General features: G+C 41.5%; 1 protein-coding gene across 1 annotated transcript in view; it reads left to right on the forward strand.

The window, feature by feature from the left end:
- Positions 1 to 24,553, forward strand: part of LOC137328121 (mucin-2-like) — a 216,875-nt gene that overhangs the window by 159,417 nt on the left and 32,905 nt on the right. The window contains exons 63-74 of the mRNA XM_067994299.1: positions 558 to 671; positions 2,022 to 2,243; positions 3,558 to 3,581; positions 5,130 to 5,315; positions 6,774 to 6,887; positions 8,202 to 8,387; positions 9,882 to 9,995; positions 11,326 to 11,349; positions 12,898 to 13,119; positions 14,434 to 14,457; positions 16,786 to 17,007; positions 17,797 to 17,984. Of these exons, the coding sequence (XP_067850400.1) occupies positions 558 to 671; positions 2,022 to 2,243; positions 3,558 to 3,581; positions 5,130 to 5,315; positions 6,774 to 6,887; positions 8,202 to 8,387; positions 9,882 to 9,995; positions 11,326 to 11,349; positions 12,898 to 13,119; positions 14,434 to 14,457; positions 16,786 to 17,007; positions 17,797 to 17,984 (1,640 nt within the window). The remainder of the gene's footprint in view (positions 1 to 557; positions 672 to 2,021; positions 2,244 to 3,557; positions 3,582 to 5,129; positions 5,316 to 6,773; positions 6,888 to 8,201; positions 8,388 to 9,881; positions 9,996 to 11,325; positions 11,350 to 12,897; positions 13,120 to 14,433; positions 14,458 to 16,785; positions 17,008 to 17,796; positions 17,985 to 24,553) is intronic.

Here is a 24,553-nt window from a genome sequence, read left to right on the forward strand (position 1 = left end):
GGGCCACTTGTCAACACAGGTGGATTTGAAACTTGTACGTTGAGGAAAACTGAGAGCACACAACTCAAAAGAAAGTCTGCATGCTTTCGAAATTATTCCTGCCAGTACAAGCGTGCCAATGCTTATTGACCTGATTGGACATTCTACTGTCTGTATTTCTAAAGGAGGCAGAATCCCAATCAAAAGATTAACAGCAGCATTAAAATAGCAGATGTAAGAATGTCATATGAGCCCATGAAACATTCAACTGCAAATACAAATTGTAATTTCCATGCCTGACGCCATATTCCTTGGGGTGTAAAGTGCTTGAATTGTAACCATACAGACTTGTTCTTAGTGCTTAAATCTCATTACAAGAGACGCAGTCGTCTATATTGATAAATATAATATCTGAATTAAGATGTGCAATTTGATGCCTTAATCACAATTTTCATTGCTTTTGCTTCCAGGGCAGGCGATAGTGAGTTCTGCAGGTAAATCGGGCTTCTGTAATTTCACTCTATGTACTGAGAGTTGTCAAATTTTCAACTACACGGGAAAATGTCAAACCACTACAGCACCCACCACTACGCCCAGCACACCCGAATCTACAACAACAGTAACAATAACTCCCAGCTCAACAGCAACAACAACCTGTTCCTGCAAAACCAATGGACAAATACTGTCACCTGGTAAGTGTATCAGCTATTAACAATCTGATGCAATCACAAGTCAATACAAGATACTTGGAAGCAATGCCTAATATGAATCACTATTGAATACATAATTGAATCAGATCATTGAAGTTTAGCTCCAGTCCTTTTCATAACATGGTTTTACAATAAGTAGATGTTTTGGTAAAACACTTGATCAAAGTTCAGCGAATGATTTGTTTGGAAATTACTGATCCCAACATTTCCCATGGAGGGCTGTTGTCTGCATATATTGGGGTGGAGCAGAGGTTCACCTGTTGTAAATCATTCTCCTCTTGCTATTCCCGGTTGTGAGGAAATCATTCAGCTTTCATTTTCACGTGCCATGAGCATAATGGCACATGTTTCCACCCAAGTTGCTGAGCTTTGCTTTTTGTCCTGCGTCCCATTGAACTTCCGTTACGCAACCTGGTTTCAATGGAGAGGAGTCAAGGCAACTCCAATATATAATGCATGTGCCTGGAATTTGGCATTTCCAGCAAAGGCTATAACCTCTTCCGAAGAGATTATATTTATCAGACAACTTTGTAACCCTTGAGCTTCTTCAGCTAATTCCTCTGCTTCATTCACTCACCTCACACAAACAGCTGTAGCTTGTTGTGACATTCAACCTCTCCATGTGTTCGACTGGGCAGAGAAATTATTTTGATTGTACAAGGATGACATCAGTTTCAGTCTGGGCCGCTGAATTATTCTGCTTTTTGCTTATTTTTATGTTTTGTTTTTATGGTTCCTCTGTACCACACCATTTACCCAGTATGTCAGTCACCTGCTGCGTTGTCCTGACATCTCACATTTTCACGCTATGTCTTGAGATCTATGCAAGAGTTGCTCCTGTAACTTTAATGGAAATCCACAGTATGGTGGGGCAATTTAAGGAGGGCCACTTGTCAACACAGGTGGGATTTGAAACTTGTACGTTGAGGAAAACTGAGAGCACACAACTCAAAAGAAAGTCTGCATGGTCTCAAAATTATTACTGCCAGTACAAGCGGGCCAATGTTTATTGACCAGATTGGACATTCTTCTGTGTGCATTTCTAAAGGAGGCAGAAACCCAATCAAAAGATTAACAGCAGCATTAAAATAGCAGATGTAAGAATGTCATACGAGTCCATGAAACAATTAAGTGCTAATATCAATCATAATTTCCAAGCCCGACGCCATATTCCTTGGGGTCCAAAGTGCTTGAATTGTAACCGTACCGCCTTGTTCTTAGTATTTCAATCTCTTTAATGAGGCGCAGTCATCTATATTGATAAATATAATATCTGAATTAAATGGTGCAATTTGATGCCTTATTCACAATTTTCATTGCTTTTGCTTCCAGGGCAGGCGATAGTGCATTCTGCAGGTAAATCGGGCTTCTGTAATTTCACTCTATGTACTGAGAGTTGTCAAATTTTCAACTACACGGGAAAATGTCAAACCACTACAGCACCCACCACTACGCCCAGCACACCTGAATCTACAACAACAGTAACAATAACTCCCAGCTCAACAGCAACAACAACCTGTTCCTGCAAAACCAATGGACAAATACTGTCACCTGGTAAGTGTATCAGCTATTAACAATCTAATGGAATCACAAGTCAATACGAGATACTTGGAAGCAATGCCTAATATGAATCACTATTGAATACATAATTGAATCAGATCATTGAAGTGTAGTTCCAATCCTTTCCATAAGTGGATGTTTTGGGAAAACACTCGGTCAAAGTTCAGCGAATGATTTCTATTGAAACTACTGATCCCTACATTTCCCATGGAGGGCCACTACATGTATTTGGGAGCAGCACAGGCTGACCTGTTATAAATCGTCCTCTTCCTGCTATTCCCATTTGTGAGGAAATCCTCCAGCTTTCACTTTCACGTGACAGGAGCAGAAAGCCACAGATTTCCACCCAAGTTGCTGAGCTCTGCTTTTTGACCCGTGTCCTATTGAAATACAGGAACCAGACCTGGTATTAATAGGGAGGAGTCAAGGCAACTCTAGTATATAATGTGCCTGCCTGAAATTGGCATTTGCAGCAAAGTCAAGAGCCTCTTACAAAGAGATTATATTTATTAGACAACTTTGTAACCATTGAGCTTCTTCGGCTAATTCCCCTGCTTCATTCACTCACACAAACAGCTGTCGCATCTAACTTCTCCATGTCTTTGTCTGGGCAGATAAATTATGTTCATTGTACAAGGATGACAGCAGTTTCAGTCTGGCACACTGAATTATTCTGCATTTTGCTCATTTTTATGCTTTGTTTTTATGGTACCTCTGTACCTCACCATTTACCCAGTATGTCAGTCACTTGCTGTGCTGTCCTGATATCTCAGATTTTCATGCCGTGTCTTGAGATCTATGCAAGAGTTGCTCCTGTAACCTCAATTGAAATCCTCAGTATGGTGGGGCAATTTAAGGAGGGCCACTTGTCAACACAGGTGGATTTGAAACTTGTACGTTGAGGAAAACTGAGAGCACACAACTCAAAAGAGAGTCTGCATGCTTTCGAAATTATTGCTGCCAGTACAAACGTGCCAATGCTTATTGACCTGATTGGACATTCTACTGTCTGTATTTCTAAAGGAGGCAGAATCCCAATCAAAAGATTAACAGCAGCATTAAAATAGCAGATGTAAGAATGTCATATGAGCCCATGAAACATTCAACTGCAAATACAAATTGTAATTTCCATGCCTGACGCCATATTCCTTGGGGTGTAAAGTGCTTGAATTGTAACCATACAGACTTGTTCTTAGTGCTTAAATCTCATTACAAGAGACGCAGTCGTCTATGTTGATAAATATAATATCTGAATTAAGATGTGCAATTTGATGCCTTAATCACAATTTTCATTGCTTTTGCTTCCAGGGCAGGCGATAGTGAGTTCTGCAGGTAAATCGGGCTTCTGTAATTTCACTCTATGTACTGAGAGTTGTCAAATTTTCAACTACACGGGAAAATGTCAAACCACTACAGCACCCACCACTACGCCCAGCATACCCGAATCTACGACAACAGTAACAATAACTCCCAGCTCAACAGCAACAACAACCTGTTCCTGCAAAACCAATGGACAAATACTGTCACCTGGTAAGTGTATCAGCTATTAACAATCTGATGCAATAACAAGTCAATACAAGATACTTGGAAGCAATGCCTAATATGAATCACTATTGAATACATAATTGAATCAGATCATTGAAGTTTAGCTCCAGTCCTTTTCATAACATGGTTTTACAATAAGTAGATGTTTTGGTAAAACACTTGATCAAAGTTCAGCGAATGATTTGTTTGGAAATTACTGATCCCAACATTTCCCATGGAGGGCTGTTGTCTGCACATATTGGGGTGGAGCAGAGGTTCACCTGTTGTAAATCATTCTCCTCTTGCTATTCCCGGTTGTGAGGAAATCATTCAGCTTTTATTTTCACGTGCCATAAGCATAATGGCACATGTTTCCACCCAAGTTGCTGAGCTTTGCTTTTTGTCCTGCGTCCCATTGAACTTCCGTAACGCAACCTGGTTTCAATGGAGAGGAGTCAAGGCAACTCCAATATACAATGCATGTGCCTGGAATTTGGCATTTCCAGCAAAGGCTATAACCTCTTCCGAAGAGATTATATTTATCAGACAACTTTGTAACCCTTGAGCTTCTTCAGCTAATTCCTCTGCTTCATTCACTCACCTCACACAAACAGCTGTAGCTTGTTGTGACATTCAACCTCTCCATGTGTTCGACTGGGCAGAGAAATTATTTTGATTGTGCAAGGATGACATCAGTTTCAGTCTGGGCCGCTGAATTATTCTGCTTTTTGCTTATTTTTATGTTTTCTTTTTATGGTTCCTCTGCACCACACCATTTACCCAGTATGTCAGTCACCTGCTGCGTTGTCCTGACATCTCACATTTTCACGCTATGTCTTGAGATCTATGCAAGAGTTGCTCCTGTAACTTCAATGGAAATCCACAGTATGGTGGGGCAATTTAAGGAGGGCCACTTGTCAACACAGGTGGGATTTGAAACTTGTACGTTGAGGAAAACTGAGAGCACACAACTCAAAAGAAAGTCTGCATGGTCTCAAAATTATTACTGCCAGTACAAGCGGGCCAATGTTTATTGATCAGATTGGACATTCTTCTGTGTGCATTTCTAAAGGAGGCAGAAACCCAATCAAAAGATTAACAGCAGCATTAAAATAGCAGATGTAAGAATGTCATACGAGTCCATGAAACAATTAAGTGCTAATATCAATCATAATTTCCAAGCCCGACGCCATATTCCTTGGGGTCCAAAGTGCTTGAATTGTAACCGTACCGCCTTGTTCTTAGTATTTCAATCTCTTTAATGAGGCGCAGTCATCTATATTGATAAATATAATATCTGAATTAAATGGTGCAATTTGATGCCTTATTCACAATTTTCATTGCTTTTGCTTCCAGGGCAGGCGATAGTGCATTCTGCAGGTAAATCGGGCTTCTGTAATTTCACTCTATGTACTGAGAGTTGTCAAATTTTCAACTACACGGGAAAATGTCAAACCACTACAGCACCCACCACTACGCCCAGCACACCTGAATCTACAACAACAGTAACAATAACTCCCAGCTCAACAGCAACAACAACCTGTTCCTGCAAAACCAATGGACAAATACTGTCACCTGGTAAGTGTATCAGCTATTAACAATCTAATGGAATCACAAGTCAATACGAGATACTTGGAAGCAATGCCTAATATGAATCACTATTGAATACATAATTGAATCAGATCATTGAAGTGTAGTTCCAATCCTTTCCATAAGTGGATGTTTTGGGAAAACACTCGGTCAAAGTTCAGCGAATGATTTCTATTGAAACTACTGATCCCTACATTTCCCATGGAGGGCCACTACATGTATTTGGGAGCAGCACAGGCTGACCTGTTATAAATCGTCCTCTTCCTGCTATTCCCATTTGTGAGGAAATCCTCCAGCTTTCACTTTCACGTGACAGGAGCAGAAAGCCACAGATTTCCACCCAAGTTGCTGAGCTCTGCTTTTTGACCCGTGTCCTATTGAAATACAGGAACCAGACCTGGTATTAATAGGGAGGAGTCAAGGCAACTCTAGTATATAATGTGCCTGCCTGAAATTGGCATTTGCAGCAAAGTCAAGAGCCTCTTACAAAGAGATTATATTTATTAGACAACTTTGTAACCATTGAGCTTCTTCGGCTAATTCCCCTGCTTCATTCACTCACACAAACAGCTGTCGCATCTAACTTCTCCATGTCTTTGTCTGGGCAGATAAATCATGTTCATTGTACAAGGATGACAGCAGTTTCAGTCTGGCACACTGAATTATTCTGCATTTTGCTCATTTTTATGCTTTGTTTTTATGGTACCTCTGTACCTCACCATTTACCCAGTATGTCAGTCACTTGCTGTGCTGTCCTGATATCTCAGATTTTCATGCCGTGTCTTGAGATCTATGCAAGAGTTGCTCCTGTAACCTCAATTGAAATCCTCAGTATGGTGGGGCAATTTAAGGAGGGCCACTTGTCAACACAGGTGGATTTGAAACTTGTACGTTGAGGAAAACTGAGAGCACACAACTCAAAAGAGAGTCTGCATGCTTTCGAAATTATTGCTGCCAGTACAAGCGTGCCAATGCTTATTGACCTGATTGGACATTCTACTGTCTGTATTTCTAAAGGAGGCAGAATCCCAATCAAAAGATTAACAGCAGCATTAAAATAGCAGATGTAAGAATGTCATATGAGCCCATGAAACATTCAACTGCAAATACAAATTGTAATTTCCATGCCTGACGCCATATTCCTTGGGGTGTAAAGTGCTTGAATTGTAACCATACAGACTTGTTCTTAGTGCTTAAATCTCATTACAAGAGACGCAGTCGTCTATGTTGATAAATATAATATCTGAATTAAGATGTGCAATTTGATGCCTTAATCACAATTTTCATTGCTTTTGCTTCCAGGGCAGGCGATAGTGAGTTCTGCAGGTAAATCGGGCTTCTGTAATTTCACTCTATGTACTGAGAGTTGTCAAATTTTCAACTACACGGGAAAATGTCAAACCACTACAGCACCCACCACTACGCCCAGCACACCCGAATCTACAACAACAGTAACAGTAACTCCCAGCTCAACAGCAACAACAACCTGTTCCTGCAAAACCAATGGACAAATACTGTCACCTGGTAAGTGTATCAGCTATTAACAATCTAATGGAATCACAAGTCAATACGAGATACTTGGAAGCAATGCCTAATATGAATCACTATTGAATACATAATTGAATCAGATCATTGAAGTGTAGTTCCAATCCTTTCCATAAGTGGATGTTTTGGGAAAACACTCGGTCAAAGTTCAGCGAATAATTTCTATTGAAACTACTGATCCCTACATTTCCCATGGAGGGCCACTACATGTATTTGGGAGCAGCACAGGCTGACCTGTTATAAATCGTCCTCTTCCTGCTATTCCCATTTGTGAGGAAATCCTCCAGCTTTCACTTTCACGTGACAGGAGCAGAAAGCCACAGATTTCCACCCAAGTTGCTGAGCTCTGCTTTTTGACCCGTGTCCTATTGAAATACAGGAACCAGACCTGGTATTAATAGGGAGGAGTCAAGGCAACTCTAGTATATAATGTGCCTGCCTGAAATTGGCATTTGCAGCAAAGTCAAGAGCCTCTTACAAAGAGATTATATTTATTAGACAACTTTGTAACCATTGAGCTTCTTCGGCTAATACCCCTGCTTCATTCACTCACACAAACAGCTGTCGCATCTAACTTCTCCATGTCTTTGTCTGGGCAGATAAATTATGTTCATTGTACAAGGATGACAGCAGTTTCAGTCTGGCACACTGAATTATTCTGCATTTTGCTCATTTTTATGCTTTGTTTTCATGGTACCTCTGTACCTCACCATTTACCCAGTATGTCAGTCACTTGCTGTGCTGTCCTGATATCTCAGATTTTCATGCCGTGTCTTGAGATCTATGCAAGAGTTGCTCCTGTAACCTCAATTGAAATCCTCAGTATGGTGGGGCAATTTAAGGAGGGCCACTTGTCAACACAGGTGGATTTGAAACTTGTACGTTGAGGAAAACTGAGAGCACACAACTCAAAAGAAAGTCTGCATGCTTTCGAAATTATTCCTGCCAGTACAAGCGTGCCAATGCTTATTGACCTGATTGGACATTCTACTGTCTGTATTTCTAAAGGAGGCAGAATCCCAATCAAAAGATTAACAGCAGCATTAAAATAGCAGATGTAAGAATGTCATATGAGCCCATGAAACATTCAACTGCAAATACAAATTGTAATTTCCATGCCTGACGCCATATTCCTTGGGGTGTAAAGTGCTTGAATTGTAACCATACAGACTTGTTCTTAGTGCTTAAATCTCATTACAAGAGACGCAGTCGTCTATGTTGATAAATATAATATCTGAATTAAGATGTGCAATTTGATGCCTTAATCACAATTTTCATTGCTTTTGCTTCCAGGGCAGGCGATAGTGAGTTCTGCAGGTAAATCGGGCTTCTGTAATTTCACTCTATGTACTGAGAGTTGTCAAATTTTCAACTACACGGGAAAATGTCAAACCACTACAGCACCCACCACTACGCCCAGCATACCCGAATCTACGACAACAGTAACAATAACTCCCAGCTCAACAGCAACAACAACCTGTTCCTGCAAAACCAATGGACAAATACTGTCACCTGGTAAGTGTATCAGCTATTAACAATCTGATGCAATAACAAGTCAATACAAGATACTTGGAAGCAATGCCTAATATGAATCACTATTGAATACATAATTGAATCAGATCATTGAAGTTTAGCTCCAGTCCTTTTCATAACATGGTTTTACAATAAGTAGATGTTTTGGTAAAACACTTGATCAAAGTTCAGCGAATGATTTGTTTGGAAATTACTGATCCCAACATTTCCCATGGAGGGCTGTTGTCTGCATATATTGGGGTGGAGCAGAGGTTCACCTGTTGTAAATCATTCTCCTCTTGCTATTCCCGGTTGTGAGGAAATCATTCAGCTTTCATTTTCACGTGCCATGAGCATAATGGCACATGTTTCCACCCAAGTTGCTGAGCTTTGCTTTTTGTCCTGCGTCCCATTGAACTTCCGTTACGCAACCTGGTTTCAATGGAGAGGAGTCAAGGCAACTCCAATATATAATGCATGTGCCTGGAATTTGGCATTTCCAGCAAAGGCTATAACCTCTTCCGAAGAGATTATATTTATCAGACAACTTTGTAACCCTTGAGCTTCTTCAGCTAATTCCTCTGCTTCATTCACTCACCTCACACAAACAGCTGTAGCTTGTTGTGACATTCAACCTCTCCATGTGTTCGACTGGGCAGAGAAATTATTTTGATTGTACAAGGATGACATCAGTTTCAGTCTGGGCCGCTGAATTATTCTGCTTTTTGCTTATTTTTATGTTTTGTTTTTATGGTTCCTCTGTACCACACCATTTACCCAGTATGTCAGTCACCTGCTGCGTTGTCCTGACATCTCACATTTTCACGCTATGTCTTGAGATCTATGCAAGAGTTGCTCCTGTAACTTTAATGGAAATCCACAGTATGGTGGGGCAATTTAAGGAGGGCCACTTGTCAACACAGGTGGGATTTGAAACTTGTACGTTGAGGAAAACTGAGAGCACACAACTCAAAAGAAAGTCTGCATGGTCTCAAAATTATTACTGCCAGTACAAGCGGGCCAATGTTTATTGACCAGATTGGACATTCTTCTGTGTGCATTTCTAAAGGAGGCAGAAACCCAATCAAAAGATTAACAGCAGCATTAAAATAGCAGATGTAAGAATGTCATACGAGTCCATGAAACAATTAAGTGCTAATATCAATCATAATTTCCAAGCCCGACGCCATATTCCTTGGGGTCCAAAGTGCTTGAATTGTAACCGTACCGCCTTGTTCTTAGTATTTCAATCTCTTTAATGAGGCGCAGTCATCTATATTGATAAATATAATATCTGAATTAAATGTTGCAATTTGATGCCTTATTCACAATTTTCATTGCTTTTGCTTCCAGGGCAGGCGATAGTGAGTTCTGCAGGTAAATCGGGCTTCTGTAATTTCACTCTATGTACTGAGAGTTGTCAAATTTTCAACTACACGGGAAAATGTCAAACCACTACAGCACCCACCACTACGCCCAGCACACCTGAATCTACAACAACAGTAACAATAACTCCCAGCTCAACAGCAACAACAACCTGTTCCTGCAAAACCAATGGACAAATACTGTCACCTGGTAAGTGTATCAGCTATTAACAATCTAATGGAATCACAAGTCAATACGAGATACTTGGAAGCAATGCCTAATATGAATCACTATTGAATACATAATTGAATCAGATCATTGAAGTGTAGTTCCAATCCTTTCCATAACATGGTTTTAAGAGAAGTGGATGTTTTGGGAAAACACTCGGTCAAAGTTCAGCGAATGATTTCTATTGAAACTACTGATCCCTACATTTCCCATGGAGGGCCACTACATGTATTTGGGAGCAGCACAGGCTGACCTGTTATAAATCGTCCTCTTCCTGCTATTCCCATTTGTGAGGAAATCCTCCAGCTTTCACTTTCACGTGACAGGAGCAGAAAGCCACAGATTTCCACCCAAGTTGCTGAGCTCTGCTTTTTGACCCGTGTCCTATTGAAATACAGGAACCAGACCTGGTATTAATAGGGAGGAGTCAAGGCAACTCTAGTATATAATGTGCCTGCCTGAAATTGGCATTTGCAGCAAAGTCAAGAGCCTCTTACAAAGAGATTATATTTATTAGACAACTTTGTAACCATTGAGCTTCTTCGGCTAATTCCCCTGCTTCATTCACTCACACAAACAGCTGTCGCATCTAACTTCTCCATGTCTTTGTCTGGGCAGATAAATTATGTTCATTGTACAAGGATGACAGCAGTTTCAGTCTGGCACACTGAATTATTCTGCATTTTGCTCATTTTTATGCTTTGTTTTTATGGTACCTCTGTACCTCACCATTTACCCAGTATGTCAGTCACTTGCTGTGCTGTCCTGATATCTCAGATTTTCATGCCGTGTCTTGAGATCTATGCAAGAGTTGCTCCTGTAACCTCAATTGAAATCCTCAGTATGGTGGGGCAATTTAAGGAGGGCCACTTGTCAACACAGGTGGATTTGAAACTTGTACGTTGAGGAAAACTGAGAGCACACAACTCAAAAGAAAGTCTGCATGCTTTCGAAATTATTGCTGCCAGTACAAACGTGCCAATGCTTATTGACCTGATTGGACATTCTACTGTCTGTATTTCTAAAGGAGGCAGAATCCCAATCAAAAGATTAACAGCAGCATTAAAATAGCAGATGTAAGAATGTCATATGAGCCCATGAAACATTCAACTGCAAATACAAATTGTAATTTCCATGCCTGACGCCATATTCCTTGGGGTGTAAAGTGCTTGAATTGTAACCATACAGACTTGTTCTTAGTGCTTAAATCTCATTACAAGAGACGCAGTCGTCTATGTTGATAAATATAATTTCTGAATTAAGATGTGCAATTTGATGCCTTAATCACAATTTTCATTGCTTTTGCTTCCAGGGCAGGCGATAGTGAGTTCTGCAGGTAAATCAGGCTTCTGTAATTTCACTCTATGTACTGAGAGTTGTCAAATTTTCAACTACACGGGAAAATGTCAAACCACTACAGCACCCACCACTACGCCCAGCATACCCGAATCTACGACAACAGTAACAATAACTCCCAGCTCAACAACAACAACAACCTGTTCCTGCAAAACCAATGGACAAATACTGTCACCTGGTAAGTGTATCAGCTATTAACAATCTGATGCAATCACAAGTCAATACAAGATACTTGGAAGCAATGCCTAATATGAATCACTATTGAATACATAATTGAATCAGATCATTGAAGTTTAGCTCCAGTCCTTTTCATAACATGGTTTTACAATAAGTAGATGTTTTGGTAAAACACTTGATCAAAGTTCAGCGAATGATTTGTTTGGAAATTACTGATCCCAACATTTCCCATGGAGGGCTGTTGTCTGCATATATTGGGGTGGAGCAGAGGTTCACCTGTTGTAAATCATTCTCCTCTTGCTATTCCCGGTTGTGAGGAAATCATTCAGCTTTCATTTTCACGTGCCATGAGCATAATGGCACATGTTTCCACCCAAGTTGCTGAGCTTTGCTTTTTGTCCTGCGTCCCATTGAACTTCCGTTACGCAACCTGGTTTCAATGGAGAGGAGTCAAGGCAACTCCAATATATAATGCATGTGCCTGGAATTTGGCATTTCCAGCAAAGGCTATAACCTCTTCCGAAGAGATTATATTTATCAGACAACTTTGTAACCCTTGAGCTTCTTCAGCTAATTCCTCTGCTTCATTCACTCACCTCACACAAACAGCTGTAGCTTGTTGTGACATTCAACCTCTCCATGTGTTCGACTGGGCAGAGAAATTATTTTGATTGTACAAGGATGACATCAGTTTCAGTCTGGGCCGCTGAATTATTCTGCTTTTTGCTTATTTTTATGTTTTGTTTTTATGGTTCCTCTGTACCACACCATTTACCCAGTATGTCAGTCACCTGCTGCGTTGTCCTGACATCTCACATTTTCACGCTATGTCTTGAGATCTATGCAAGAGTTGCTCCTGTAACTTTAATGGAAATCCACAGTATGGTGGGGCAATTTAAGGAGGGCCACTTGTCAACACAGGTGGGATTTGAAACTTGTACGTTGAGGAAAACTGAGAGCACACAACTCAAAAGAAAGTCTGCATGGTCTCAAAATTATTACTGCCAGTACAAGCGGGCCAATGTTTATTGACCAGATTGGACATTCTTCTGTGTGCATTTCTAAAGGAGGCAGAAACCCAATCAAAAGATTAACAGCAGCATTAAAATAGCAGATGTAAGAATGTCATACGAGTCCATGAAACAATTAAGTGCTAATATCAATCATAATTTCCAAGCCCGACGCCATATTCCTTTGGGTCCAAAGTGCTTGAATTGTAACCGTACCGCCTTGTTCTTAGTATTTCAATCTCTTTAATGAGGCGCAGTCATCTATATTGATAAATATAATATCTGAATTAAATGGTGCAATTTGATGCCTTATTCACAATTTTCATTGCTTTTGCTTCCAGGGCAGGCGATAGTGCATTCTGCAGGTAAATCGGGCTTCTGTAATTTCACTCTATGTACTGAGAGTTGTCAAATTTTCAACTACACGGGAAAATGTCAAACCACTACAGCACCCACCACTACGCCCAGCACACCTGAATCTACAACAACAGTAACAATAACTCCCAGCTCAACAGCAACAACAACCTGTTCCTGCAAAACCAATGGACAAATACTGTCACCTGGTAAGTGTATCAGCTATTAACAATCTAATGGAATCACAAGTCAATACGAGATACTTGGAAGCAATGCCTAATATGAATCACTATTGAATACATAATTGAATCAGATCATTGAAGTGTAGTTCCAATCCTTTCCATAAGTGGATGTTTTGGGAAAACACTCGGTCAAAGTTCAGCGAATGATTTCTATTGAAACTACTGATCCCTACATTTCCCATGGAGGGCCACTACATGTATTTGGGAGCAGCACAGGCTGACCTGTTATAAATCGTCCTCTTCCTGCTATTCCCATTTGTGAGGAAATCCTCCAGCTTTCACTTTCACGTGACAGGAGCAGAAAGCCACAGATTTCCACCCAAGTTGCTGAGCTCTGCTTTTTGACCCGTGTCCTATTGAAATACAGGAACCAGACCTGGTATTAATAGGGAGGAGTCAAGGCAACTCTAGTATATAATGTGCCTGCCTGAAATTGGCATTTGCAGCAAAGTCAAGAGCCTCTTACAAAGAGATTATATTTATTAGACAACTTTGTAACCATTGAGCTTCTTCGGCTAATACCCCTGCTTCATTCACTCACACAAACAGCTGTCGCATCTAACTTCTCCATGTCTTTGTCTGGGCAGATAAATTATGTTCATTGTACAAGGATGACAGCAGTTTCAGTCTGGCACACTGAATTATTCTGCATTTTGCTAATTTTTATGCTTTGTTTTTATGGTACCTCTGTACCTCACCATTTACCCAGTATGTCAGTCACTTGCTGTGCTGTCCTGATATCTCAGATTTTCATGCCGTGTCTTGAGATCTATGCAAGAGTTGCTCCTGTAACCTCAATTGAAATCCTCAGTATGGTGGGGCAATTTAAGGAGGGCCACTTGTCAACACAGGTGGATTTGAAACTTGTACGTTGAGGAAAACTGAGAGCACACAACTCAAAAGAAAGTCTGCATGCTTTCGAAATTATTGCTGCCAGTACAAGCGTGCCAATGCTTATTGACCTGATTGGACATTCTACTGTCTGTATTTCTAAAGGAGGCAGAATCCCAATCAAAAGGTTAACAGCAGCATTAAAATAGCAGATGTAAGAATGTCATATGAGCCCATGAAACATTCAACTGCAAATACAAATTGTAATTTCCATGCCGGACGCCATATTCCTTGGGGTGTAAAGTGCTTGAATTGTAACCATACAGACTTGTTCTTAGTGCTTAAATCTCATTACAAGAGACGCAGTCGTCTATATTGATAAATATAATATCTGAATTAAGATGTGCAATTTGATGCCTTAATCACAATTTTCATTGCTTTTGCTTCCAGGGCAGGCGATAGTGAGTTCTGCAGGTAAATCGGGCTTCTGTAATTTCACTCTATGTACTGAGAGTTGTCAAATTTTCAACTACACGGGAAAATGTCAAACCACTACAGCACCCACCACTACGCCCAGCATACCCGAATCTACAACAACAGTAACAATAACTCCCAGCTCAACAGCAACAACAACCTGTTCCTGCAAAACCAATGGACAAATACTGTCACCTGGTAAGTGTATCAGCTATTAACAATCTGATGCAATCACAAGTCAATACAAGATACTTGGAAGCAATGCCTAATATGAATCACTATTGAATACATAATTGAATCAGATCATTGAAGTTTAGCTCCAGTCCTTTTCATAACATGGTTTTACAATAAGTAGATGTTTTGGTAAAACACTTGATCAAAGTTCAGCGAATGATTTGTTTGGAAATTACTGATCCCAACATTTCCCATGGAGGGCTGTTGTCTGCATATATTGGGGTGGAGCAGAGGTTCACCTCTTGTAAATCATTCTCCTCTTGCTATTCCCGGTTGTGAGGAAATCATTCAGCTTTCATTTTCACGTGCCATGAGCATAATGGCACATGTTTCCACCCAAGTTGCTGAGCTTTGCTTTTTGTCCTGCGTCCCATTGAACTTCCGTTACGCAACCTGGTTTCAATGGAGAGGAGTCAAGGCAACTCCAATATATAATGCATGTGCCTGGAATTTGGCATTTCCAGCAAAGGCTATAACCTCTTCCGAAGAGATTATATTTATCAGACAACTTTGTAACCCTTGAGCTTCTTCAGCTAATTCCTCTGCTTCATTCACTCACCTCACACAAACAGCTGCAGCTTGTTGTGACATTCAACCTCTCCATGTGTTCGACTGGGCAGAGAAATTATTTTGATTGTACAAGGATGACATCAGTTTCAGTCTGGGCCGCTGAATTATTCTGCTTTTTGCTTATTTTTATGTTTTCTTTTTATGGTTCCTCTGTACCACACCATTTACCCAGTATGTCAGTCACCTGCTGCGTTGTCCTGACATCTCACATTTTCACGCTATGTCTTGAGATCTATGCAAGAGTTGCTCCTGAAATTGGCATTTGCAGCAAAGTCAAGAACCTCTTACAAAGAGATTATATTGATTAGACAACTTTGTAACCATTGAGCTTCTTCGGCTAATTCCCCTGCATCTTTCACTCACACAAACATCTATCACATCTAATTTCTCCATGTCTTTGTCTGGGCAGATAAATTATGTTCATTGTACAAGGATGACAGCAGTTTCAGTCTGGCCCCCTGAATTTTTCTGAGTTTTGCCCATTTTTCTGTTTTGTTTTTCTGTTGCTCGTGTACCACACCATTTACACAGCATGTCAGTCACCTGCTGCGGCTCACATTTTCAAGCCAGGCCTTGAGAACAGTGTTAGAGTTGGTCTCCTAACCTAAATGGAAATCCACAGTGTTGTGGGGCAATTTAAAGAGGGCCACTTGTCAACAGAGGTGGGATTTGAAACTTGTGCATTGAGGAAAATTGAGAGCACACAACTCAAAAGGAACACTGCATGATCTAGACATGATTGCTGCCAATACAATCGGGCGAATGCTTCATGACCTTATTGGACATTCTTCAGTCCGCATTTCTAAAGGAGGCACAAACTCCATCAAAAGGATTAACGACGTGGAGATGCCGGTGATGGACTGGGGTTGACAATTGTAAACAATTTTACAACACCAAGTTATCGTCCAACAATTTTTATTTTAAATCTACAAGCTTTCGGAGGCTTCCTCCTTCGTCAGGTAAATGTTCAGGAGCTCCTTGAAGCCTATGCATTTATACATATAGAACAATACATGGTGTTTACAGACTGCCCCTGCAACTGCCCGTTGCCAAGACAATCACCGTGTTCAGACAGAGTTCAGACCGTGTTCGGGGGTTCTGTAGGTGACACCTCTCTGTCTGAACACGGTGATTGCCTTGGCAACGGGCAGTTGCAGGGGCAGTCTGTAAACACCATGTATTGTTCTATATGTATAAATGCGTAGGCTTCAAGGAGCTCCTGAACATTTACCTGACGAAGGAGGAAGCCTCCGAAAGCTTGTCGATTTCAAATAAAAATTGTTGGACTATAACTTGGTGTTGTAAAATTGTTTACAAAAGGATTAACAGCAGCATTAAAATAGCAGACATAAGAATGTCATATGAGGCCATGAAACATTTCCATGCCCAATGCCATATTCCTTACGGTGTATCATTTTTAAATTGGAATTGTACAACCTGGTTCTTCGTGCTTAAATACATGAGACGCAGTTAAGAAGTGCAATAAGATGCCTTATTGACAATTCTCATTGCCTTTGCTTCCAGGGCAGCATATAGTGACTTCTGCAGGTAAATCGGGCTTCTGTAATTTAACTCTGTGCACTGAGAGTTGTCAAATTTTCAACTACACGGGAAAATGTCAAACCACTACAGCACCCACCACTACGCCCAGCACACCCGAATCTACAACAACAGTAACAATAACTCCCAGCTCAACAGCAACAACAACCTGTTCCTGCAAAGCCAATGGACAAATACTGTCACCTGGTAAGTGTATCAGTTATTAAATCCTCCAGGTATGTTCTCACCAATTTGGGTTCGAGTTGAACAGCGCTGTTTATATGAAAATTATAAATAGGAGAGACAGAGCTTTGTAGAGCTATCGCGAGTTGACCACCTTTTGAAATTAGTGTATTTTAAATGCAAGATTTGTGCTATTGTTCACTGCTTACTTTTCCCAAGCAACAGCTTCTTTTGGGCTATTAATATCCATTGAGGCTGTATTGTGCTGGGTGAAATAAATCCTCCTGTGGCTGATCTGGATGTACTCCATCTCCAAAGCAAGAATTTCTTGAACATTTAACTTCTGAAGCCAACACTGGGTGTATCAGCAAATTATTTTGGAATTAATGTGAATCTGTTTTCTGTTCATGAATTGTTTTATTTTTGTAGCTTTTATTTTTATCACTTCTTTACATTTCACACTCCACTGTCCACACTTTCTGACCCAGGAAGGCAGTCTGTTCAACCTCTGTACCTCCTTTCTCACATGATGACATCTCGGGAAGGTCCACTATTGGCCCCAGTTACTGTACTGCCAATCTTCTCTCTCTTCTCAAGGTGGGGAGAGAAGCACTTCACAGACAGCAGAGGTGAAATTTGCAACTTGCTGTTTGTGAAATTCTGGGAGCAAACCTGCAACCTAAAATCCATTAATGCAACATGTAAAATGCAACATGTGACAATGTATCTTTTAACTGAATAGTGAATTAATGTAACAATTCAAAATTTACTGTTGTTGCCTTTTTCAAGATTTCCATTTGCATTTCTTTCCAGGGGAGGTGGTATACAATTCCACAGACAAAGCAGGCTGGTGTTTTTTTGCATTCTGTTCTAATAACTGTAAAATTGTGAAGCACATGGAACCATGTGAAAGCACCACATTCTCTCTACCAACCACACAGACATCCACACCAACAACAGCACCACCAGAAGGTTGCTCAGCCCTCCACCCTCCAAGAGCCGTGAGTAAATGGTCATGACAGTTATAATGGCCTATATATAATCTATATACATCATGCCTTAGCAAATGTATTGTGGAAAAATGCACAGGAAAATTGGATAGATATTTGAGTCCGTAGTTGTTTGAGGAATATTAGTTTTTAGGAGTAGCTCTATGGACTGCAGAGCCTTTTCCAGTCCTGTATTTTCTGTTATCCCAATTGGTATTTCTATTGCTTCTGAAACCCTTATCCATCCTTCTCTGCACCTTCATCACCTTAATAATCAATCACGTTACTCGACACTCTTCCCCTTCCCCTTCATTTGGGGATTCAATTGTAAGGGGAACAGATAGGCGTTTCTGCGGCTGCAAACATGACTCCAGGATGGTATGTTGCCTCCCTGGTGCTGGGGTCAAGGATGTCACGGAGCGGCTGCAGGGCATTCTGGAGAGGGAGGGTGAACAGCCAGTAGTCGTGGTCCATATCGGTACCAACGACATAGGTGAAAAAAGGAATGAGGTCCTGCAAGGTGAATTTAGCAGTTGGGAGATAAATTAAAAAGCAGGACCTCAAAGGTAGTGATCTCAGGATTACTACTAGTGCCACGTGCTAGTGAGTATAGGAACAGGAGAATAGACCAGATGAATGAGTGGCTGCAGGGATGGTGGAGGAGGGAGGGATTTAGATTCCTGGGAAATTGGGACCGGTTCTGGGGAAGGTGGGAACTGTACAAGCGGGACGGGTTTCACCCGAGCAGGACCGGGACCGATGTCCTCGCGGGGGTGTTTGCTAGTGCTGTTGGGGAAGGTTTAAACTAGAATGGCGGGGATGGGAACCTGAGCAGGGAGACAGAGGAGGGGGAAACAAGGATAGAAACAAAAGACAGAAAGGGAAGAAGCAATAGTGGAAGGCAGAGAAAACAAAGGCAAAAAACAAATAGGGCCATAGTGCAAAATGAAACCAAGAAGACGAGCAGTCTTAAAAAGACAAGTCGAAAGGCATTCTGTCTTAATGCACGGAGCATTCACAATAAGCTAGATGAATTAACAGCGCAGATAGATATTAACGGTTATGATATAGTCGCGATTACGGACACATGGCTGCAAGTGACCAAGGATGGGAACTGAACATCCAGGGGTATTCAATATTTGGGAAGGACAGGCAAAAAGGGAAAGGAGGTGGGGTAGCTTTGTTAGTAAAGGAGGAAATCAATGCAATAGTGAGGAAGGATATTGGCTCGGAAAATCACGATGTGGAATCTGTACGGGTGGAGCTAAGAAACACCAAGGGGCAGAAAATGTTGGTGAGAGTTGTCCGTAGGTTCCCAAACAGCAGTGGAGATGTAGGGGAGGGCATTAAACAGGAAATTAGAGACGCATGTAAGAAGGGTACAACTATAATCATGGGTGATTTTAATCTACATATAGATTGGTCAAACCAAATTAGCAATAATACTGCGGGGGAGGAATTTCTGGAGTGTGTACATGATGGTTTTCCAGACCAATATGTTGAGGAACCAACGAGAGAACAGGCGATCCTAAACTGGGTATTGTGCAATGAGAAAGGATCAATTAACAATCTTGTTGTGCGGGGTCCCTAAGGGAAGAGCGACCATAACATGATAGAATTCCTCATTAAGATGGAGAGTGAAGTAGTTGAATCCGAAACAAGGGTCCTGAATCTAAATAAAGGAAATTACGAAAGTATGAGGTGTGAGTTGGCGATGATAGATTGGGGAACTTTACTAAAAGGGATGATGGTGGATAGGCAATGGCTAATATTTAAAGAACGTGTGCAGGAATTACAACAATTATTCATTCCTGTCTGGCGCAAAAATAAAACAGGAAAGGTGGCTTATCCGTGGCTTACAGAAGAAATTAAGGATAGTATTAGATTCAAAGAAGAGACATATGAAATTGCCAGAAAAAGCGGCAAGCCTGAGGATTGGGAGCAGTTCAGAATTCAGCAAAGGAGGACAAAGAGTTTGATTAAGAGGGGAAAAATAGAGTATGAGAGTAAACTAGCAGGGAACATAAAAACTGACTGTATAAGCTTCTATAAATATGTCAAGAGAAAAAGGTTAGTGAAGACAAATGTAGATCCCTTACAGTCAGAAATGGGGGAAATTATAATGGGGAACGAAGAAATGGCAGAACAGTTAAACACATACTTTGGTTCTGTCTTCACAAAGGAGGACACAAATAACCTCCCGGAAATGTTAGGGAACCAAGGGTCTAGTGAGATGGAGGAACTGAAGGAAACTAGTATTAATAAAAAAATAGTGCTAGGGAAATTAATGGGGCTAAAGGCTGACAAATCCCCAGGGCCTGATAATCTATATCCCAGAGTACTAAAGGAAGTGGCCCTGGAAATAGTGAATGCATTGGTGATCATCTTCCAAAATTCGATAGACTCCTGGAACAGTTCCTACAAATTGGAGGGTGGCAAATGTAACCCCACTAATTAAAAAAGGAGGGAGAGAAAAAACAGGGAATTACAGACCAGTTAGCCTAACATCAGTCGTGGCGAAAATGCGAGAGTCTATTTTGAAAGATGTGATAACAGAACACTTGGAAGGATTTAATGGGATTGGACAAAGTCAGCATGAGTTTATGGAAGGGAAATCACGCCAAACAAATCTACTGGAGTTTTTTGAGGATGTACTAGTCGAATAGATAGGGGAGAACCAGTGGATGTGGTGTACTTGGATTTTCAGAAGACTTTTGATAAGGTCCCACACAAGAGGTTAGTGTGCAATATTAAAGCACATGGGTTTGGGGGAATATACTGGCATGGATAGAGAATTGGTTGACAGACAGGAGACAGAGTGTCGGAATAAACAGGTCTTTTTCCAGGTGGCAGGCAGTGACTAGTGGGGTACCGCAGGGATCAGTGCTTGGGCCCCAGCTATTCACAATATATATCAATGATTTGGATCAAATGTATCATTTCCAAGTTTGCAGATGACACAAAGCTGGGGTGGAATGTGAGCTGTGAGGAGGATGCAAAGAGGCTCCAATGTGATTTAGACAAGTTGGGTGAGTGGGCAAGAACATGGCAGATGCGGTATCATGTGGATAAATGTGAGGTTATCCACTTTGGTTGTAAAAACAGAAAGGCAGATTATTATCTGAATGGTGATAGATTGGGAAAAGGGGAGGTGCAACGAGACCTGGGTGTCCTTGTACACCAGTCGCTGAAAGCGAGCATTCAGGTGCAGCAAGCAGTTAGGAAGGCGAATGGTATGTTGGCCTTCATTGCAAGAGGATTTGAGTACAGGAGCAGGGATGTCTTACTGCAGTTATACAGGGCCTTGGTGAGACCACATCTGGAGTATTGTGTGCAGTTTTGGTCTCCTTATCTGAGGAAGGATGTCCTTGCCATGGAGGGAGTGCAACAAAGGTTTACCAGACTGATTCCTGGGATGGCAGGACTGACGTATGAGGAGAGATTGGGTCGACTAGGCCTATATTCTCTGGAGTTTAGAAGAATGTGAGGTGATCTCATCGAAACATATAAAATTCTAACAGGACGAGACAGACGAGATGCAGGGAGGATGTTCAGCAAAGGCGAACAAAGAGATTGATGAAGAGGGGAAAAATAGAGTATGAGAGTAAACGAGCAAGGAACATAAAAACTGACTGTAAAAGCTTCCATAAATATGTCAAGAGAAAAAGATTAGTGAAGACAAATGTAGGTCCCTTACAGTCAGAAATGGGGAAGATTATAATGGGGAACAAAGATATGGCAGAACAATTAAACACATACTTTGGTTCTGTCTTCACAAAGGAGGACGCAAATGACCTCCCAGAAATGTTAGGGAACCAATGGTCTAGTGAGAGGGAGGAACTTAAGGAAACTGGTATTCGTAAAAAAATAGTGATAGGGAAATTAATGGGGCTGAAGGATGACAAATCCCCAGGGCCTGATAATCCACATCCCAGAGTACTAAAGGAAGTGGCCCTGGAAATAGTGAATGCATTGGTGATCATCTTCCAAAATTCGATGGACTCCTGGAACAGTTCCTACAGATTGGAGGGTGGCAAATGTAACCCCACTAATTAAAAAAGGAGGGGTCATAGTCTTAGGATACAGGGTATGCCATTTAGAACCGAGATGAGGAGAAATTTCTTCACTCAGAGGGTGGTGAACCTGTGGAATTCTCTACCACAGAAGGCAGTGGAGGCCAAGTAATTCGATGCATTCAAGAAGGAGATAGATATATTTCTTAATGCTAAAGGGATCAAGGGATATGGGGAAAAGGCGGGAACAGGGTACTGAGTTCGACGATCAGCCATGATCATTTTGAATGGCGGAGCAGGCCCGAAGGGCCGAATGGCCTACTCTTGCTCTTATATTCTATGTTTCATAAATTTCAGCTAATCTAGATCTCAGTGGTCCCAAGTCACTCCTTTCCTACACAATTTTCCATACACCCCTCAGCATTGTCCTAACCAGCTCCACTACTCCATGTTCCCCAGCAATATGCAGATGAGGAAAATCAATTAGCCATCCTTCCTTATCGCCCAGGAAAAAAGTATAGACTTTGCAACACAGCATTCAACATTTTGGAGAGGATTCTCTGTGTCTTTCCACCACTACAACAACTTGCATTTATATAGCGCTTTTAACTGAGTAAAACGTCCCAAGGCACTTCACAGGAGAGTTATCAGACAAAAATTAACACTAAGCCAAAGAAGGAGACGTTCGGACAGGTGAGACATAGGTTATAAGGAGCACCTTAAAGGAGGAGAGCGAAGTGGAGAGGCGGAGAGGTTTGGGGAGGGAATTCCATAGATTATGGCCTAGACGGCTGAAGTTATGGGCGCCAATGGTGGGTTGAAGGAAGCGAGGGATGCACAAGAGACCAGAATTGGAGGAACACAAAGTAATCAGAGGGATATAGGGATGGAGGAGGTTACAGAAATAGCTGGGGGGGGGGCAGGGGGGTGGGGTGGCGAGGACCTGGAGGGACACAAGGAGAACACAAGAGAACACAAAGATTAAAAAAACCTAAATCAAAATGTCGATGGACCGGATCCAATGCAGGTCAGTGAGCACAGGGGTGATGGGTGAACGGGACTTTCAGCGAGTTAGGATATGGGCAGCATAGTTTTGGATGAGCTTAAATTTATGGAGGGTGGAAGATGGGAGGCCGGCCAGGAGAGCATTGGAATAGTTGAGTCTGGAGGTGGAAACGGGAGATTTTATGGAGGTGGAAGTAGGCGGCCTTGGTGTTGGATAGGATATGGGATTGGAAGCTTAGCCCAGCTCAGGGTCAGATAGGATGATGAGGTTGTGAACAGTCTGGTTCAGCCTGAGACAATGGCCAATGAGGGGGTTGGAATCAGTGGGTAGGGAATAAAGTTTGTTGTGAGAGCCTAAGACAATGGCTTTGGTCTTCCCAATGTTTAATTGTTGGAAATTTTGGCTCTTCAAGCAGCCTGACAACACGGAGGCAGTGAAGTGGTCGAGATAGAGCGAGGTAGTGAGGTAGAGCTGGATGTCATCAGTGTACGTGTGGAACCCGATGTGTTTTCAGATGATATCGTCGAGAGGCAGCAAGTAGATAAGAAATAGGAGGGGGCCAAGGATAGATCCTTGGGCGACTCCAGAGTTAACGGTGCGGGAGTGGGAAGAGAAGCCATTGCAGGAGATTTTCTGGCTATGATTGAACAGGTAAGAGTGGAACCAGGCGAGGGCAGTCCCACCCAACTGGACGACGGCGGAGAAGTGTTGGGGAAGGATGGTGTGGTCGCCATGTCAAAGGCTCCAGACAGGTCGAGAGAGATGAGGAGGGATAATCCACAACATTCACGTAGGATATAATTTGTGACTTTCATTAGGGCCTACCCAACACAAATACATTCTACATATTCAAAAGCAAAATACTGTGGATGCTGGAAATCTGAAATAAAAGCAGAAAATGCTGGAAAAGCTCAGCCGGTCAGGCAGCATCTGTGGAGAGAGAAACAGAGTTAACGTTTCAGGTTAGGTAACATCGATCTGAAACATTAACTCTGTTTCTCTCTCTTCAGATGCTGCCCAACCTGCTGAGTATTTCCATCATTTTCTGTTTTTATTTTACATTCTACATATTAGTCACTGCGTGAGGAATGTCAGGATGTTAATCTTGAACTTACCTTTTGCTTTTTTTAACCTATGCTTCTTATCTTATTGTCATAGTTTAATTTGAAGTTGTGTTCTCGGCTTACCATATTTGTTCCTTTTATTATTTATGAAGTCCATTGTCAGTTATCTCTTGTCATGGCTGAAAAGTCCAAATTTTCCCAGTCGTTCCTTCGATTCAGTCCTGTGATGCTCGAGGTGTGTCTCATGTTTCTCCTCTGCGCTGCCTCCAGGACTTAACTGCCCTTAGTAGTTTGATTTTTATTATTATGACAATAACATACCATCACACTAATCTTGTAAATGCAAATTATGCTTTGCTATAACTTGTAGGGGCAGATTTTCCTATTCCTGTCCCTATGTGTATTGGGTCACATGGGTGTAGTACTTGGTGGAAAATCAGGCAGGGAGCATTGCATGATGAAATGGATGGAAAATCGGCTTGGCTCCCTTGCGGCCGT

Source organism: Heptranchias perlo, chromosome 12 (genome assembly GCF_035084215.1).
Source record: "Heptranchias perlo isolate sHepPer1 chromosome 12, sHepPer1.hap1, whole genome shotgun sequence".
NCBI lineage: Eukaryota > Metazoa > Chordata > Chondrichthyes > Hexanchiformes > Hexanchidae > Heptranchias > Heptranchias perlo.